Source organism: Chiloscyllium punctatum, chromosome 27 (genome assembly GCF_047496795.1).
Source record: "Chiloscyllium punctatum isolate Juve2018m chromosome 27, sChiPun1.3, whole genome shotgun sequence".
NCBI lineage: Eukaryota > Metazoa > Chordata > Chondrichthyes > Orectolobiformes > Hemiscylliidae > Chiloscyllium > Chiloscyllium punctatum.
In genome coordinates this window covers 20,110,758-20,129,907 of record NC_092765.1, presented here as the reverse complement: position 1 = coordinate 20,129,907, position 19,150 = coordinate 20,110,758, and the positions used below count along the sequence as shown (strand labels likewise).

At 40.7% G+C, this 19,150-nt stretch overlaps 1 protein-coding gene across 2 annotated transcripts in view; it reads right to left on the bottom strand.

Moving 5' to 3' along the window:
* The window catches only part of LOC140453518 (uncharacterized), a 29,869-nt gene that overhangs the window by 2,732 nt on the left and 7,987 nt on the right, over nucleotides 1-19,150 (bottom strand). The window contains exons 2-6 of one of the 2 annotated variants that reach the window (XM_072548262.1): nucleotides 17,416-17,499; nucleotides 12,461-12,631; nucleotides 10,378-10,441; nucleotides 6,954-7,029; nucleotides 1,277-1,732 (exon numbers count right to left, since the gene is read on the bottom strand). In XM_072548262.1, coding sequence (XP_072404363.1) covers nucleotides 1,308-1,732; nucleotides 6,954-7,029; nucleotides 10,378-10,441; nucleotides 12,461-12,591 — 696 coding nt within the window. In that variant the 5' untranslated portion in view covers nucleotides 12,592-12,631; nucleotides 17,416-17,499 and the 3' untranslated portion in view covers nucleotides 1,277-1,307. The remainder of the gene's footprint in view (nucleotides 1-1,276; nucleotides 1,733-6,953; nucleotides 7,030-10,377; nucleotides 10,442-12,460; nucleotides 12,632-17,415; nucleotides 17,500-19,150) is intronic. The other variant, XM_072548263.1, reaches the window with a different exon arrangement.

Sequence of the window (19,150 nt, the reverse complement as noted above, 5' to 3'; positions counted from 1 at the left end):
ACATGCAAACTCGACACAGTCAGTCGCCTGAGGTGGGAATTGAACCCCGGTCTCTGGTGCTGTGAGGCAGCAGTGCTAACCACTGTGCCACCGTGCCACCACCTTGACCTCCATGCACATAATCACACGACACTGAAAATTCACACCTTTGTCCTTTTGAAACAAGAAGCATCAGCAAAATGACCACCTCCCCATGACATTCAATGGAGTCATAATTGTCAAATTCTTCACCTGAGAGATATATTGACCAGAAACAACTGGACCAGCTACATAAATGTTATGCTAATTGGGCAGTGTTAGAAAATGGGGTCCACTTTAAAACTATGACCTCTTAGTGTTCCATACTTAAAGTTTCCTGTATAGCATGAGATTTCATTTAGACATGTTACCGTAGCAACTAGTCTTCTACAAATGTAAACATCACCATATAATGTGTACAGTGATTTTGAAAATAATGAGATTTTGTTCATGGAGGAAATGAAAATTGAGTTTTAAATGGAAGTGCACAAGGGGACAATGATCATCCTAACAAGATGAATAATTATCCCATGGACATAAAGATAACTAATCAGTATTTCAACCTTGATAAAAGCTAATATGTTTCACGTAGGAAAAGAATAGAGAAGGTTATGGGCCTTCCAACATAAAATGAATTATATCAAAATGCAGTGACTTAAGCTAAAATGAATGAGTATAACAGACAGATAGTAGCTCTATGTGGTCAACAATGAAAAGTTGCTTGCATCTGTGAGCTACCACCGACAGGTCAGAGAAGAAGATAGCCTCTGAAAGGGAATGATGCTTCTTGTGGCCTTTCTGGAACATTTGTTCTAGCATGGACAAAGAATCATTGGAATAGGAATATGCTAGATTTAGGAAAGTCTCTGATATCTGAGGAAAGTGTTTTGACACAGTTATCTGAATAAATTACTCAGTGAAGCAGGGATGAAGGAACCTTGACTATAGTTCAGCGGGGAGTGTGTTGCATGGTAAGTATAAGTTACTTACTGTTTAAAGTATATGTTTTTTACAAAAAAGAAAATAGCTTTTAGTCAGTCATACTTTTAGTCATTTGTAACAGTAAAGGTTTTAAAACATGAAATCTTCCTGTGTCATTTTTTCAACTAGCAGCTGGAAGTTCTAATCATTATTGGCCTCTACAGAGAATTTGACAGAGGACAATAAATTTCATCTTTGACGGGGAATGTGGTAGTGATGTCTCCATGCATCTACTGCCCTTGTTCTATTAATGGTGAATATAAGCGAATAAACTTACTTCACGTGTGCAGTTTTGTTATCTGATACCTTCAACACTGAGCTGAACCTTCTTCATCGAAATGTTTGTCTGGGATTGGTGGGGGCTCTTCAATCTCCACTTCATCTTGAACTTCAAACTTTTCTCGAACTTGTGATTGGTTCGCCTTATTCCGTTGTTTAATTATTTTTGCATAAATTGGTGCTGATGTCAACCCTTCTACTGCCTCCTTGTTCTTGTTGCTGCACTCATCCATCTGTTTTGAATCTGCCGAGGACACTGTCTCACATGGTGTCATGTACTCCAGGTTCTGTGGCTCAGGATTCTCCTGCTTTGATGCCCATTCGTTCACTTGGATGTCTTTCACAACTTCATACAGATTATCATCCGAGCTTTCCTCAATCTGTATGATACTAGTCAAAGGAATACTTGGGATACGTCGGAGGTTTACGCTGTCCACTTTTTCTGTCTGCTGGTCTGCGGGCACAAAGGTCAGTATTTGGTCATTAGTCATTTATATAATACAGTAATGGTTACATGCAAGTTATGAAAATGGTCACCAAGCTTAGTTGTTCCTTTGATGGTATGAATTATTTCCCTGATCTTTGGAGTCAGCACATGCAAATCCATCTGAGGAACATTAGGGAGCCATCCTAGGTACCAACGACTCAGCCAAATGTTGTCTATCTCATATGCTGCAGGCAAGGATGCCCTGAGGTATGGTACATTGGTGAAACCAAGCAGAGGCTACGGCATCAGATGAATGGGCACCGCACAACAATCAACAGACGGGAGTGTTCCCTCCCAGTTGAAGAACTCTTCAGCAGTCCGGGACATTCGACCTCGGACCTTCGGATGACCATCCTCCAAGGCGGACTTCGGGACAGGCAGCAGCAAAATGTGGACGAGCAGAGGCTGATAGCTAAGTTCGGTACCCATAGGGAGGGCCTCAACTGGGAACTTGGGTACAGGTAACCACCATTGCACTACACACACACATACAGACACTCCCGCACACACACACAGGCACTCCTACATACACACGCGCGGACTCCCACAGACACACACATGCACCCTTACAGACTTAGACCCCTTTACACTCACACATATACACTCTCTCTCATAGACACTCATAACCATCCCCACCCGCCCACACACGCACACAGATATATCCCATATGCGTTTGTGGGGTGAATTTGTACTTGCAGAGTTACATTGTACTTTGCTCAAAAACGACATGAATCCATGCAAGATTCTGTCAATTCATTTTTTAGATTAGAATTAGTCTAAACAGTATGGTACAGACAGCAGCACACAGGGGGCTAACACCTTCAATACATTATTTGGGCTGACTCCAATTGTTAAAGTTCACTTAAGAATGTAACTTTTTAAAAATGGTTTTACAATTTACATATGAAAGAAGTGAAACTAACACGGTCATTCTAGCAAATGAGAGACTTAAACAATCAAGGTATTTTTCAATGTATAATTTCAGTTACATCACAGTGCAAACGTTTGCTATATGTTCTGTGTCTTACAATCGTGTACTTCACAACCACCTGATGAAGGAGCAGCACTCTGAAAGCTAGTGCTTCCAATTAAACCTGTTGGACTATAACCTGGCGTTGTGTGATTTTTAACTTTGTACACCCCAGTCCAACACCGGCATATCCAAATCATGCCTTTAATTTCAGAATATATCAGGAAAGTATTTGGGATCAAGATGTAATATCCTCAAGAATTTCTTACAATAGCAGAAGACCTGAATCAAGCTGAAACTGTGTTTTTGGCCACTGCATCTCAGGAAAGATATGTTTGCCTTGGAGGCAGTAAAGAATAGATCTTTTGGAAGTGCTAAATGGATTAACATGCAAGGTGAAGGGCTTGAGCATCAAAGATTAAATGGAAATCCAACAAAGTTAGTTAAGGTGTGTGAAGTATTTGATAGATTACATAGTGAGAAACAAAACAGGAGGACTTAAATTAGATAGAGTCTTTCAGGCCATGTCAGGAAGCACTTTTTTCAAATATAGGGTATGGGAATTTGTAATTTTAAAAAATGGAAATATGAAACTCTTTCATTTAAAAAATTGAATACAATAGCATACAGGGGATATGGAAGTCAATTGAAAATTTACAGACTAAAATTTAGGAGTTTTATTAGGTACAGTGACCAGAAAACTATGGGTCATGCTACAGATAGAACAGGTTTATGCTAGTCCCTATACCCCGCGTGAACCATTTGAATTACCTCTGCTGCCATTGTTCCTTGATCCCTCTTGTATTTAAGGCCAGTCTCAATGCATACTGTAACTGTCCACTTCAATCACTGGATGCAGCAGGGCGTTCCACATTCTCACCAATCCAGGTGTCAAGAAATTCCTCCAAAATTATTTTTCATCTGTCGGTTTCTATTGTTACATGATCTAATCAAATAGTACAGCAGGTTTAATGGATTGACTAGCATATTCCTGTTATTGAGAATCAAGTTTAATATAAGAAGGCACAGAGACAAAGCCTTGAAGGCCACATGTTACAATGTAACTTTATCTTCAGTGGAACATTTGTAACAACGAGGAAAGATTGAACAGCTTCATTACCAAAAAGATGAGATCTATTGGAGGTCTTCAAAATTACAAATTGTTCAATGATGAACGGATAAGGCTTGAAAAAAATGAGAGAGGTATAGTCCTTGGAGGCAAATGGGAATTTGTTACATTGGGAGAATTTTTACAGGTGAACAAGTTAACCAGTATAGTATATTAGGCTTCAGATGGAAGGATCCAGAACAGTATTAAGAGAAACACCCATACTGGAAGAAATATGCAGTATTAAATTTGGATGTTCTAGTGTTTGGTTAAAACCCTGAAGGAATTATTTAAAGCTGAGAAAATATAACCTCAGTTGTACAAGTACTCAAGGAAGAGCCTATAGATGCACAAGACCTGGAATTGGAGCATCAGTTAAGTCAAGCCCAATAAAGCTGAGAGCAAAAGGATTCCTCTCTGTTGTGACTACTGCAAAGGGAGTTAAGGTTACAGAATTGTATTTCACCATGTGTTTCAAAATTTTAAAATTTGTGTTAAATGTAATTAGTATATCTTCATTTCTTTTATACAATCAATTTCTATTTTATTGTTAAAACTAAATCTGCAGCATTGTGTGCTTGTGTTTCAGGGAAACATTACCTTGTTAATTAGAAATAGAACAAAATATGATAAATCAGGACAGATTTCATTCTGACATCTGATATGTTCAGTAAAAAGATCAGCTGAGATTGTAACAATAGAAACCGACAGATGAAAAATAATTTTGGAGGAATTTCTTGACACCTGGATTGGTGAGAATGTGGAACGTCCTGCTACATCCAGTGATCGAAGTGGACAGTTACAGTATGCATTGAGACTGGCCTTAAATACAAGAGGAAAGAGGAATCAAGGAACAATGGCAGCAGAGGTAATTCAAATGGTTCATGCGGGGTATAGGGACTAGCATAAACCTGTTCTATCTGTAGCATGACCCATAGTTTTCTGGTCACTTGTTACTTCAGTTCTGTGCACTGTGTAAGTGCAGAAGTCCCACTCCCACTCTGACCTCTCTATCCTGTAACGATTCTGCTTCTATCATTTTCATCTCATCCAGATTCATCTTCTGTTTCCCTACCATCCCCACCTTTGCTTTGCACTAATATTGCTTTTAATTTTTTTCTACAGTAGATTTTCCCTTTGTGCTCTCTCTCCTCCCCATTTTCTCCACCTCCAGGCTTGTATGGTATCTGTTACATCTCGAACATGTTCCAGTTCTGCTGAAAGGACATTGACCTGAATTGTTGACAGCTTCTCTCTCCACACAAGCTGCCAGGCCTGATTATTGTTTCCAGTATTTCCAGGTTTGTCATTTTACACTTTCAGCACAAAGAATGTTTTTCTTTTAAAGTAATTAATTAAATGGAAAGTAATTTGGGACCTCTTGCACTTGTGAAAGGGGCTATATAAATGTACATTCTGTCTTTCTTCATTTAGTAACTATAGTCACTGACACTCAGTTGGTGTTCTGCAAGGGCCACTCACCTCATGACATTATTCCAGTCTTCTTTCAAATATAGAAAAGGACTGAAATCCAGAGGTAGGGTAAGTGTGACTATCCTTGACATCAAGGCCACATTTGACCAAGTGTAGCATCAAGGAGCCCAAGCAAAATTAGAGTTAATGGAAATCAGAGGAAAAACTCTCTTTTTTGATTAGAGCCATACCTGGCACAGAGAAAAGTAGTTGTGGCTGTTGAAGGTCAGTCAGTTCAGCTCCAGGACATCTCTGCGGGAGTTCTTCAGGGTAATGTCTTAGGCCCAACTATCTTCAGCTGCTTCATCAATGAACTTCCCTCTAACTTTAAGGTCAGAAGTGGGGACATTCACCAAAGATTGTACAATGCTTAGTACCATTCATGACTCCTCAAATACTGAAGTAATCCATATCCAAATACAACAATATTAGGACCATATCCAGCTTTGGGCAAAGTGGCAAGTAACATTCATGCCATACAAATGCCAGGAGATAGCCATTTCACAACAGAGGATCTGACCATCACACCTTGACTTCACTTGTATTACTCTTACTGAAACCTAACTATCAACATTATTAACTAGGCGCTGAACTGAAATAGCCATGTAAGGGCTGTGGTTAGAAGAGCAGCATAGAGGTTAAGGGTCCTACATTGAGTAATTCACCTCCTGACTCCCGAACGCTTGGTCACTATCTATAAGGCATAACTCAGGAGTGTGATGGAATAGTCCCCACTTATCTGGGTGAATGCAGGTCCAACAACACTCAAGAAGCTTGACACCATCCATGACAGAGCAACTTGCTTGATTGGCACCATTTCAACTGCTCTACCACTCAGTAGCAGCGGGTGTATGCCATCTACAAACAGCCTGCAGAAATTCATGAAGCCTCCTTAGACAGCAATTTCCAAATCCACAATCACTTTAACAAGGGCAACAGATACATAGGAACTCTACCTCTTACAACTTCCCCCTCAAATCACTCACTATCCTGATTTCAAAGCATTCCATCATTCCTTCAGTGTGACTGTGTCAAAATCCTGGAATTTCCTCCCTAACAGCATTGAAGGGTACCTACAGCAGTTCAAGAACGCAGCTCACCGCAACCTTTTTGAGGACATATAGGATGGACAACAAATGCTGCACCCCCCCCCCCCCCCCCCCCAGCAATGCCCACACTCTATTAATGAATTTTTAAACATTAAGCCTGCCAGCAGAGGGCACAATACCTAAAGCTTATACAAAAGCAGTTTTCCTAATCGGATGTTAAACTAAGATTAAAAAGAATATCTAAAATGCACCATTGGTCTCCCTTTTCAGTCTACTGCACTTCAGAATCTTCATTCAAAATGCAAGTCACTCTATTTTTATTATCAGAGATGTTATTACACACCTCTCGCAGTCTAGGGTAAAGACTGCACTGTAAGAGGGTCACAAACTGGATCTGAATGAGAAATGAAAATGTTTGGATACTAACCTGTAATTGACAGCAGTGGTATTTGAACTAATGGCTTCCATAGAGACTAGAACCTGAATCCATCACCTTAGACCTCTTGGCCACACTACCATTACAAGGCTCTCTTTAGCTACAATTATTAAGAGACATCACCTATTTAAAATACTATTGCCATTACATACCAGTTGATGGTGTCATTCTATTTGCCTTTGTACCTTTTGAATCATCTTTGGCTTGAACTGGGACATTATGATTCTTCTGCAGAATAAATAGAGTGATACACAGGATGTAAGTGTTAGGTTGGGTTTTGTCTGTCAATGATCAACACCAATGTACATCTAACACATTATTTGCTGTCAGATCAGAATTGCTGATTCCTCCACCAATGCAGTGATTGCTAAAAGCTCCAATCATTACTTCATTCACAAAATCTTTAAAGCATTTTTATGTTTTGAGCCTATGACCAGCGCCTGTTGTTCTCAATTCAAAAAAGGCAAATAACTAACAGTTTACATCATTGGAATAGGCCTATAGACCTCACTTCATACATTCAGTACATTCCTCTTAAGAATCACTGAGTTAGAAGCTTGAGAAGTCAAATCCCACTCTTTCACCAACACCAGTCTCTGGGACACTCAATACTCCTACTCCAATAATGATTCCTAAGTCCCTTCACTAATTCCATTCCCCATCACCAGTTGCTGGGACAGTCCATCTCCACCCAGCATTGATATCAGAATGCAGACTGAAATTTCAAAATCTGCTAAGAATATGATGCTTGTACATGTAACAGATAGTGAGGATGATTCCAAGTAATTACAACAAAACATAGATGGGCTGGCAAATATGATGGGTAGACCATAATACAAAGTAGATGTATTTTGGCTGTAGGAATAAGGTGAGGGAATATGGACTTAGCAAAATTCTACATGGTGTGCAGGAGCAGAGACATCTGATCGTTCAAATGCATAGGTTTTAAAAATGTGGCAACACACGCTGACTGAATAATTTGCAAAGCATATACTCTATGTAATGTTCTAGTTAGGCCACAACAAGAGTATTATGTGTAGTTCTGATACCACACTGAAGAGAATGTAAGGGTGCTCGAAAGGTGCAGAGGAAATTACAAGAATAGTTCCCGAGATAAAGGAATTAATGACAAGGTTAGATTGGAGAAGCTGAGTTAAGGAAATTGATAAATTTGATAGAGCTGTAGATGTTTCTGTCAGGTTTAGATAAGCTGGATAGAAAACAAAATGTTTCCAGTTGTTGATGAATCAAGGGCTAGGGACTGATTATAACAATGCTTCTCAAATGGTTTCACACTGTGACCCAACTTCAAGGTCTGAAAATTGTCATGACCCCAAAGGGGTTTGAGATGGAACAGTGGAACTGAGAGAATGGGTGGCGTGAAGGTGAAGTGGGAGAGCTTGTGAGGGGATGGGGGAAGATGGGTATCCAGAATGAGGGAACCTCTATGGTGAACATTGCTGCCTCCAAGCTTTTGATCCCAAAATCTTAGTCTGCAATCACATTGGGGTCCCCAACTTGGGAAGCCTTGAATTAAAGGTATGTAGGTGTGAGGAAGAACTGCTTTACTCAGCATACGGTAATATCCTGGAACTCACTGCTTATAGGCGTAGTGGAAACAGGGACAATCAATAATTTAAAAAAGGAAATTGGATGAACACTTGAAGGGAATAACCTTGTACTGCCACAGGGATAGATGAAGGCAATGGGACTTTCAGGAATATCCAAAGACAGTCAGTGTGGACATAATGAGCTAAACGGCCTCCTTCAGCTCTTCTCTATTGAAGAAATTTTCATGGAATTGGGAAGACTATGCAGATGTCTCCATTTCTGACAGAGCCACTATTTGCTCACAGGGGAAGGGAAAAGGGTGCAATTTTAGTGTTGAGTTCAAACAGACCCCATTTTGATTGCTACAATTGCCCTGAGCACAGTGCAGAAGTCACAAATCAATGGGGTAGATGTAAGCATTCTTGGAGAGCAGATAATGTACGTTTAAGTCTCAGTACCTTAAGATTTTAAAATCCCCCACTCTTGAAACACGCTGAAGTAGTCCATGTGAGTGTTAAGAAAAAAACCTCTGCTGAACCATCTGGTAATGATTTAAAAAACTGGTCATGCTCCTTCAGTAGATTATCTTTTCTTTTTTAAAATCAACCATAATTTTCACCTCATCCAAAGGTCAGAATTGAACTTGGACATTCTTGACCAGATAAAGGGATAAATCATTGCTCACAAGAACCCCCTCAACAGATCTGGGTTGACACTTCACAGCAGCATTAATTATACTATTATAAATGTCAGTCTCAGTTGCAAAAGCTACAATTATTTGAATGAGTATTTTGAGATCACAGTTTGATTTGAAGTTTAAAGAGGCTATTAAGGGATATGTCTGATGTTGTCTATACAGAAGTTTGTATTTTTGAAGTAATTGACCACTGAAAATGTAAAAGTTTTTAATGAGTTTTATGAATAGGAATTTTTTTTCATTATCCATTGTGTATGAATGAGAGCTACATTAAACAATTTTTCTCCACGTGCCTCCCGAAATCTGCCCAGAGTGGATATTGGGTGATGTGGCATGGAGGTGGATAGAAAGTACAAGTTGTCACGGAGGGGCTGTGGGAGATGAATGAAGAGTGGCTGTGAAAAGTGAGGGCTAGAAGGTCTAACATTTCGAAAACAACTGACACAAACTGGCCATTTAGGATCAAAGTTGGGCCTGCACCAACTCCCTGATGTGAAACTTTCTCTAAACTGAGGTGAGACTGCCATGTTGGGAAATTATTTGACCTGTCCTATCTACCTCAGTAACAAAAGTCCTGTCCGATGACTATAGACACTTAAACATGAGGGAGTGCTGCACTATCGGACAAAATGTGGCCAGGCCTGTCTTGAGTGAGTTTGAAAGATTAAATCTACCATACACCACTAGCCAAAGGTGAGTGCAGAGCTTTCCTTGGTCTCCCAGCCAATAACTTATCTCTCAACTGCAAGTGATCTGGTCTGAGGGGTGACTTCATAGAGGCTTATAAAACCATGAGGGGTATGGATAGGGTGAATAGCAATGGTCTTTTTTCTATGGTGGAGAAGTCCAAAACAAGAGGGCATAGGCTTAAAGTGAGAGAGAATGTACTTAAAAAGGACCCGAGGAGTAACTTTTTCATGCAGAGAGTGGTGCGTGAATGGAATGAGCTGCTAATGGAAGTGTTGGAGGCTAGTACATAAAAGACATCTGGATGGGTATATGAATAGGAAGGGTTTAGAGGGATTTGAGCCAAATGCTGGCAAATAGGTCTAGGTCAGATCGGGATGTCTGGTCTTTGCGGACATGTTGACCCAAAGGGTCTGTTTTCTGTGCCGTATGATTCTATGACTCTATGACTTCCTTTCTGTTGTGGGACCCTGCTATGTACAAATTGGCTGCTGGGTTTACTGCAGACCCCTGGAAGCTACTTTGTTGAATATGGAGGAATTTGGGCCCTGCTAAGTTTGTGAAAAATGCTCTACAAAAGCTGAATCAAAAGGTGACTGGAATTGCACAAGGCATGTATTCACAAAGTGTGCCTTACTCACCATAAACACCACCTTTTGTTGCCCTGCGAAACTGTTAGCTCCTTTTCTTATTCTCCAATAAACTCTAGTGAACAAAGAAGAATGTTAGAGTTTTAATATAAAGCAACCATTATCCTGCAATTTTCAGCAGCCCATTACATTGTCCGTGACTTAACTCACTGTTAAAGTCATCAAATTCTGTCAAGATCTACAAGCGCAACTGATTTTTTTGCATCAAGACCCAAGTTCAGGAGCCTCCCTAAACCTATCCTAATCTGCAGAACACGCTTGCCAGCAAATCGTTGGGAGAAAATAATGAATTACATTATGGGGGCATTATGAATTAATTTGTATTTATCAAGTTACAATATATATTGGAGGTGGAATGCAAAACTGTCTGATAGTGGGTGTCATCCAACTGATAGTACTTTGTTTCCTAAATGGCTGTATGAAGTGTGAAGATTATGAGAATAGATGTGTGGAGTAAGCAATGGCAGTGTGTGTGGGGGGATGGGCCAGTTGAAGGTGGCAGAGATCATATAATAAAATCTCTGGGAGCACGCCCAAACAGCTTTGGAAACTGTGTACATGGTATGATGCACTGGGGAATGATGGGAGACAGTCAGCCAGACAACAAACCCACCTTATGGGTTGATATGAATGGAAACAAGAAATGTCTCTGCACACCTCTCAATACTCAAATATCCATTTACAGCTTATTTTCTTTCCTTTCTGCTATCACCCTAATGATCTCATATCCATTGAGGGAGGAGAGTTGCTCTCTGTAGGAAATGCTACACACACAGAAGCACCCTTGCCCCTGAGGCAGAATGTTCTGCGTTTGAGTTCAGGTCCAAAAATTTCCAATGGCACAAAATTTTTACACTCTAGTGTAATGCGGAGGCTATATTAAGCTATTAATATTGACAGTCAATTACTTATAAAAATATGTCAGTGATGACTATTGTTTGGGGATTGAGAGCTCTTCTAAAATGTCAGTGGGTACTGCAGGAGTCAGAGCAGATAATCACTCTTCAGGTTTAAATTTTAAGTTTTATAAATTTCATTTCTGATTTGATATTTGTTACAATTACCTTTTAAAAAACTTCCACAATTTAATTTGGTTTAATTGAGTTTCCAAATATATAGAGAGTGTCATGTCCTTAGAGAACATTGTGGGCGGCACGGTGGCACAGTGGTTAGCACTGCTGCCTCACAGCACCAGAGACCTGGTTCAATTCCTGCCTCGGGGGACTCTCTGTGTGGAGTTTGCACACTCTCCCAGTGTCTGCGTGGGTCTGCTCTGGTTTCCTCCCACAATCAAAAAATGTGCAGGTTAGGTGAATTGGCCATGCTAAATTGCCTGTAGTGTTAGGTGAAGGGGTAAATATAGGGGAATGGGTCTGGGTGGGTTGCATTTTGGTGGGTCAGTGTGCACTTGTTGGGCCGAAGGGCCTGTTTCCACACTGTAAGTAATCTAAGCTAAACATGCTGGGAGAACTGGTTGACATCTGGTCTCACTCAAACAATGCTGGCCACAAGGGCTGGGCATCATTACTTGACAGCAAGTTGACTAAACTGGCCTCCTAAGTGGACATAAATGATCACATGACACTATTTTGCAGAAGAGGAGTGAAGTTCTCCCTTATATTTTGGGTCAATATTTGTCCCCAGACAAACCGATCTATAAAGACCAGATCATCTGGTCAGTAAGAGATGGCTGTGTACTAATTGCCAATGCCCTTCCCACGTCAGAGGACTTGCACAGCAAAAGTACTTCATAGGCCATAAAACGCACATGTCTAAAGCTCCTTAAAGGCATTATATACAATGGTCTTTCTTCCTCATTTCTTTTACATGTGAATGTTCATCCTTACATAAGTGAGTCTAAAAGATGAGCTTGGTAAATTTAGGATTCCATAATTTGCTTAAATCTACTTCTACCTTTGAGATATATATTATTGGAGGCTATTTCAATAAGTAACATCACGATACCCAATCTTTCCCTTCACTTTCAAAAATGTGACATTACCTCAGTCAAAACAGATATTTTTGCAAAATTTAATTATGTGGACTATCGCCCAAAAATATTCCATGATCCTACCTCCTACAGAAAGCGCAGGGGATCACAAGCATGATGAGTAACAGAAGGATAGCAATGGATGTGACCAAGACCAACTGAGGAAAGTGCAACGCCCCAGAGCCAACTTGCAGATTTTGAGGGCCTGAAGCCATGAAGAATCCTAGCAGCAGTGTCGTCCGATCATGTGAGACCCTGAGAGAAACCAAAGCACCAACCCAAAAGTTAACATTCCAAGCAACCAAATAGCATTATCAGCTCCAAATCCCCCAAAATCCCAAGGATGTCCACTGCTCGGAATTGCCTATCTACTTGTCTCAAAAGTACATTAGCTCCATGTCAGAAGTTGAGTTTTTTGTGGCAATTGACTCCTCAAAACCTAGTCACCACCTGGTCCAAGTCAGGAGTGTAATTGGATAGTCTTCACTTACCTGGATGAGTACAGCTGCACCAAGATTCAAGTGATTGAAATGTTAGCTCTAGAACATAGAACACAGAACATCGAATATTACAGTGCAGTACAGGCCCTTTGGCCCTTGATGTTGCACCAATCTGTGAAACCAATCTGAAGCCCATCTAACCTATACTATTCCAATTTCATCCATATGTTTATCCAATGACCATTTAAATGCCCTTAAAGTTGGCAAGTTTCCTACTGTTGCAAGCAATGCGTTCCACACCCCTTCTACTCCCTGAGTAGAGAAACTACTTCTGATATCTGTCCTATATCTATCACCCCTCAATTTAAAGCAATGTCCCCGCATGTGAGCCATCACCATCTGAGGAAAAAGACTCTCACTGTTCACCCTATCTAACCCTCTGATTATCTTGTATGTCTCAGTTAAGTCACTTCTCAACCTTCTTCTCTCTAATGAAAACAGCCTCAAGTCCCTCAGCCTTTCCTCATAAGACCTTCCCTCCATACCAGGCAACTTCCTAATAAATCTCCTCTGAGTCATTTCCAAAGCATCCATATCCTTCCTATAATGTGGTGACTAGAACGGTACACAGCACTCCAAGTGTGGCCACACCAGAGTTTTCTACAACTGCAGCATGACCTCGTGGCTCCAAAACTCAATCCCTCTACCAATAAAAGTGAACACACCATATGCTTTCTTCACAACATTATCAACCTGGATGGCAACTTTCACGGATTGATGTACATGGACACCCAGATCTCTCTACTCATCCACACTACCAAGAATCTTACCATTAGTACTCTTTATTCCTGTGGCTCTTCCTGAAGTGAATCACCTCACACATTTCTGCATTAAACTCCATTTGCTAACTCTCAGCCCAGCTCTGCAGCTTATCTATGTCCCTCTGTAACCTGAAACATCCTTCAGCACTATCCACAACTCCACTAACCTTAGTGTCATCTGCAAATTTACTAACCCATCCTTCTGCACCCTCATCTAGGTCATTTATAAAAGTGACAAACAGCAATGACCCCAAAACAGATCATTGCGGTACACCACTAGTAACTGAACACCACGATGAACATTTCCCATCAACATCCCTATCCTCGGTCTTCTTTCAGCTAGTCAATGTCTGTTCCAAACCACTAAATCACCCTCCGTATGTTGTGCAATAGCCTACTGTGGAGAATCTTATCAAATGCCTTACTGAAATCCATATATACCACATCAACTGTGTTACCTTCATCCACCTGTTTGGTCACCATCTCAAAGAAATCAATAAGGTTTGTGAGACATGATGTACCCTTCACAAAACCATGTTGACTATCCCTAATCAATTTATTCTTCTCTAGATAATTATAAGTCCTAAATCTTATAACGCTTTACTCATAACTGAAGTAAGGCTCACTGGTCTATAATTACTAGGGTTGTCTCTACTAGTCTTCTTGAACAAGGGGACAACATTTGCTATTGTCCAGTCTTCTGGCAGTATTTCTCTAGACAATGACAACATAAAGATCAAAGCCAAGGCTCTGCAATCTCCTCCCTGGATTCGCAGAGAATCCTATGATAAATCCCATCCATCTCAGGGGACTTATCTATTTTCATACTTTCCAGAATTGCTAACCCTACCTCCTCCTTGCAAACGTCAATCCCGTCTAGTCTAGTAGCTTGTATCTCGGTATTCTCCTTGGCAACATTGTCTTTTTCCAGTTTGATGAAAAATATTCACTTAGCGTTTCCCCTATCTCCTCAAACGCCATGCACAACTTCCCACTACTATCCTTGATTGGCCCTAATCTTTTATTCGTGATATACCTATAGAATATACCTCTGCTTTCTTCCCACAGATGCTGCCAGTCTTGCTGAGTATCTCCAGCACTTCTTACTTTTGTAAAAGAAAAATGGTGAGGGTTTCCTCAGCTTTCTTTGGAAGAAGGGAACTCAAAAGACTCTCCACCCTCTGAGAGAAACAATGTTTCCAAATTTCTGTTTTAAATGGCCGACACCTTATTTTTAAATAAAGACTCCTGGTTCTCGATGTTGTAACTGTACTGGAACCATTTGGCTATGGGGTGCAGCTAGTACTGGAGCATAAGTTTTCAGTACTATTGCTGAAATGTTGTCAGGGTCCATAACCTTTGCAGTATTCGGTGTCTGCAGCCATTCTTTGATCCCACACGGAGGCAAATAAATGAATTGAAGACTGGTATCTGTGATGCTGAAGACATCAGGAGGAGGCTGAGATGGATCAACCATTCAGCACTTCTGGCTGAAGATGAATGCAAATACTTCAGCCTTGTCTTTTGCACTGATGTGCTGGGCTCCTCCATCATTGAGGACGGGGTGATTTGCAAACTTACCACCTTCTATCAGTTGTTTAATTGTCTAGAATCATTCATGACTGTTTGCAGCAGGACTACAGAGTTTAAATCTGACCTGTTGTTGTTGGATTGCTTAGCCCAATCTATTTAGCGCTGATTCTACTGTTCAGTATGTACACAGTCCTATGTTGTAGTTCTTTACTGTTGATATTTCATCTTCAGCTATACCTGGTGCTGCTCCTGACATACACTCTTCACTGAACTATGGTTGATCTTCTGGCCCGATGGTAATAGTTGAATGGGGGATATGGCAAGTGATGAGATTACAAATTAAGAGTGCAACTCTGCTGTTGCTGATGGCCCACAACACCTCATGGGTGTTCAGGTTTGAATGCTAGATCTATTCAAAGTCTTTTCCATTTAGCAAGTTGACAGTCCTACACAATATGACGGAGGGAATCTTCAATGAGCATAAAGGACTCAGCATGACTTCAGAAAGATGGTGTGGTGGTCACACCTACTAGTAATGCAACAGACAGATGCATCTGTTATAGGTAAGTTGCTGAGGATGAAGTCAAGTGGATTTTTCCCTCTTGTTGGTTCTCTCATCACCTACTATGGACCCAGTCTAGTAGCTTTGTCTGTTAAGACTTGGCCAGCTCAGTCAGTAAGCTGCTACCAAGATGTACCTATGCCAAGGTATGATCTCCAAATTCAAAATGGATGAGTACTGATTCATCAACCAAAGGCAGCTGATAGCTGGTAATCATAAGGATATTTCTTTTCCTGTATTTGACCTGATTCCATGAAACTTCATGGGATCTGGAGTCAACTTTGGGGTCTCCCAGCTAAATTCCTTTCTGGCCATATACCAGTATCACCACCTCTGGTCAGTATTTTCTACCGTGAGGTAGGACATATGAATGGTAATGATGGCATTGGGACATTCGCTTTAAGTATGATTCCAAAGAATATGGCTATGTCAGAGTGTTGCTTAAATAATCTGTGGGAGAGTGCTCCCAGTTTTGGCATCAGCGCCCAGATCGGACTTTTTTCATTGGAAAAAAGAAGGAAGAGAGGGGACCTAATTGAGGTGTACAAGATAATGAGAGGCATAGATAGAGTTGATAGCCAGAGACTTTTCCCCAGGGCAGAAATTGTTAATACGAGGGGTCATAGTTTTAAGCTGTTTGGCGGAAAGTATAGAGGGGATGTCAGAGGCGGGTTCTTTATGCAGAGAGTTGTGGGAGCATGGAACGCATTGCCAGCAGCAGTTGTGGAAGCGAGGTCATTGGGGATATTTAAGAGACTGCTGGATATGCATATGGTCATAGAAATTTGAGGGTTCGTACATTAGATTTACCTTACATGAGGATCAATGGTTGGCACAACATCGTGGGCTGAAGGGCCTGTTCTGTGCTGTGCTGTACTGTTCTTTGTTCTCTGTTCTCTGTTAATAAGGAGGACTTTATAGGGTCAATACAGCTGGGTTGGCCATTGTCAATTTTGGGTGACTTATTTCAATTCATTGCACAGGACATTAAGAGTCAACTGCTTTTAGATTAGATTAGATTATTTACAGTGTGGAAACAGGCCCTTCCACCCAACAAGTCCACACCACCCCACCGAAGCGCAACTCACCCATACCCCTACATTTACCCCTTACCTAACACTACAGGAAATTTAGCATGGCTAATTCACCTGACCTGCACATCTTTGGACTGTGGGAGGAAACCCACGCAGACAAGGGGAGAACGTGCAAACTCCACACACTCCACCGGAGGCGGGAATTGAACCCAGATCTCTGGCACTGTGAGGCAGCAGTGCTAACCACAAAAAGAAGTGACTGGTGGTGATTTAACCTGAGGGCCACCAGACCTCAGATGAGGTTGAGAAGGAGAGTCCTTTATGGTAACCTCAAAGCAGTGTTGGGAATTGAACCCATGCTGTTGGCATCGCACTGCTCTGCAAACCAATAATCCAACCAACTGAGCTAAACCAATTCCCTTTGCTGTTCAACTAGAGTCACAGGTGGACCAAACCAATTTAGACATTAGTGGGCCAGGTGGGTAATCATTTACAGCATAATGATTACATAGCCATCATGAGGCTAGCTTTTAATTTACAGCAATGATTACATAGCCATCATGAGGCTAGCTTTTAATGCCAGTTTTTTTAAAATTCAAATTTCAACACCTGTCATGGTGGGATTCGAACCCATGTCCCAGAGCATTACCTGGAGTTCTGGTCTACTAGCCCAGTGACATTTCAAGTACTGCTTCCATCATGACACTGCCTCCTTCAATTAAGCTGAAGCCAGCTGCAAAAAAACAGTAAATGTAATTAAGTGCCTATTTTGGAATAAGAAGCAATTAAAATCGCCCAAGAATTGTAAACCTCCAGTGATCCTGCACTTTCAGCCACTCCCCACACCCACTCTGCATAAATAAGAGGAATCCTTGTAAAGAGAGAATTGTCAATACACTGCTTCAGAACCTGAGGCAAAACCAATATCAAGGTAATGAGAAGCATGGCCAAACTCACTTTCATGTCCCCAAACATACATATATTGTGGATTATTGCAGTCTACTGTATCTCTCCTGAAACACACAGACAAACACAATAGTTTTGAACAATCTTCAACAAATGTCTTATGGAAATATATTGTGTTTGCCCAGATTCTTCTCTTTCTAAAGTAGGTAGTCCTATGTTCTAGAGAGCTTTGGCAATTTCTCAAACATAACACATACAAAAAAAAATCACAAACCGAGATAATTTAGTTCCTTTCTTCACTCCTCTAAAGACATGGATACTTGGTTTCTAAGGAGACTTTGTAAATAAGCAGAGTTCAAACAATGATCCTAATAAAATTATTAAACAGTCATATCAATTTGACTTTATTAGTTTAAGGGATAATTACACTTATCATATCAGAGAAACTAGAACTTTAATTAGAGTCCTAGCAACTTTGAAATGACCATTGATCCCACTCTTCTGTATCAGAACCAAAGACACATAAAACCCACACAAGACGTTAGTCCATCCCTCATTTTACTTTTCCAGCATGACAACCCTTTCTTTTCTCTCCCTCCCAGGGGTCTGTTAATTGATTATTCTGGGCAGGAGAAAATGTTACTCCAAACTGAGATGGGAACAAGTGTGTTAGATTAATCAAAAAGGCACAATTAATTCAATGAGCAGACAGACTCAAACAATTGCATACCTATAACAAATACAGAAATTGCTGGAAAAACTCAGCAGGTCTGGCACCATCTGTGGAGAGAAAGCAGAGTTAATGTTTTGGGTCCAGTGACTCTTCTTCAGAACTGATTGTAGCTACGAAAAGGTGGTATTTATGCTGAAGACATAGGGGTGAGGTGGGGTCGGGTAGTAAATAATAGGTGGAGATTGAGACCAGACACAGAGAACAGCAGTTGAGCTAAGGAATGAATAACAGTGACCCAGGGAAAATGAAAAGCTGTCAATGGGGACCATTAGAGGGTAAAAATGGGTTGGTTGTGATTAAAGCAGCCTATCAGCATACCCATGTAGTATTCAGAGTCCAAGTGACTGTGACAACATGTACTTTCTACGTGTATGTAATAGTCTGGAGCGAAATGGATAATTATGGTAGACACTCTAACTTTACTTTTATGACTGACCAAAAGTGTCTACTGTTCTTACTGTCTCCAATTAGTGTGTGCTGGAAAGATACATAGGGTTATACTCAAGGCATTATGAACACACATGAATGAATCTTCTTTGACTTTTATGTCCTGCAATGGGACTTGAACCAGAGCTGCTAGCTCAGAGGCAGTAATGCTACTCCCTGTGCCTTGGACTTCACATGCCTGTGTATATTCTTTTAAATAAAAGGGATCACAATCTTCAAAACACTTGTTTGGTAAATCTTTCCTCATTCACTCCCGCCTGACTAAACAAAAATCCACTGATCTCAGTTTGAAATTTTC